General features: G+C 58.5%; 1 protein-coding gene across 1 annotated transcript; it reads right to left on the bottom strand.

The window, feature by feature from the left end:
- Nucleotides 1-22: 22 nt before the first annotated feature.
- LOC113211939 (ecdysone-induced protein 78C) lies at nt 23-401 on the bottom strand (the record flags this gene model as incomplete). The annotated part of the gene is made up of 2 exons (XM_052276848.1): nt 23-179; nt 277-401. Coding segments are annotated over 2 exons (282 nt in total), but the record flags the coding sequence as incomplete, so codon positions are not given.
- Between the last annotated feature and the right edge of the window lie 1,086 nt (nt 402-1,487).

Genomic DNA, 1,487 nt, shown 5'->3' on the forward strand with positions numbered 1-1,487 from the left:
CCCCTCCCGCCCCGAGAGGAACCCGGAGAGTACTTACAGTCCCGCGACATGCCGACCGCCAGACATTTCCTAAAGCGGCAGTACTGGCAGCGGTTCCGGTTCAGCCTGATGACCAGGCATTTGCCGTCGCGCAGGCAGCGGTACTCGATCTGCTTCTGGATGCTGCGTCTGAAGAACCCCTGAGGAACGGACAGATCATTGATAACCAAAACCAGTCCCCAGAGATAGCTCAGTGGCGGGGTGACCTTCACTGCGCCAGCTGCACCTTCGCCGTACCTTGCAGCCCTCGCAGGACGTGACGCCGTAGTGGTACCCCGACGCCTTGTCCCCGCACACCTTGCACGGGATGAACGTCTTGGCCGGCGTCGTGCTGTTGGAGTCGGCCGCCGCGAATTGTTGCTCTGTAACACACACCGGGCGGGCTGATCAGGCAGACGTCAGCGCGGCAGTCATTCTGGCTATGGCGCTCAGTCAGAAACGCCAAGCCACTTACACACTGGGAACATCTATTGAAACCAACAAATTTTCGCACCCCGATCAACATGATCAATTTAATCAAAAGTAACGTAGAATCAATCACATCTTGACTATACAATTTAATCAACACGGTCAAACTTTGGTTGGGTTGAGCTAAAATGTAGTTGCTTTCATCAACAAATTATTTTTGCTCATAGCGAACTAAAGCGGTTTTCTGAGTGACGCCTGAAGCCGTCTTGCAGTGCACCATAGCTCACGTCAGCGAGTGAGGGTAGCTAACGTTCGTACAGCACATTTACTAAACGTGATTGGCTCTTTCTGAAACTACCCCCCCCCCCTCTCCCTCCATAGAACTACCCCACGCGAGGAGTTTTCTCAGACTCCACCCAGTGGTAGGGCCTGGCCCGGGCCAGCCCCCGCCAGGCCACAGCTGCAAACTATGCTTGACCAGACTTGACGTCCGCGCACCACTTCCCTCTGCTGCTGTCGCCATCCTAGACAGGCAGGCTGTTGGCCCGCGGCGGCCGCTGACCCCCGCGCTGCTGCCCGCTGCCCGTCCGCAGCCGCCTCCTCCTGAGGCCTGTCGGGCCAGTCTGCCAATGCGAGCAGCGAGGAGCAAAGCCGAGCAGAGCGGAGCAGAGAGATGCGGCATCCGGCCCATCCGCGCCGTGCGCACGTAGTAGACAACGCTATGCCGGGCGGGCGACGGGCGATTTACAAACGCACAAGTAGTTGTTTGCTGACTAACAAGGAGCGCCCCCCCTCCCCCTCCACACACACACTTTATCGTGGCTCCAGAGGATTCACACATTTCGCGGGAAATTGCGAGTAAAGCTGTTTTAGTAACTTTCCGCGCCCTTCAGGGGGGGATGACAGCGTCGGGCATGCCGAGAATATAGAAACCCACCCGACCCGGCCCCAGCCAGCCGGGCCCCGCCAGCGCCAGCCACCCTCGCTGGAGCGGCTCTGCTTCCGCGCCCCATGAATATGGGCGAGTATCAAGAGAGGGG

Source organism: Frankliniella occidentalis, unplaced genomic scaffold (assembly GCF_000697945.3).
Source record: "Frankliniella occidentalis isolate FOCC.00 unplaced genomic scaffold, Focc_3.1 Scaffold4705, whole genome shotgun sequence".
Lineage (NCBI taxonomy): Eukaryota > Metazoa > Arthropoda > Insecta > Thysanoptera > Thripidae > Frankliniella > Frankliniella occidentalis.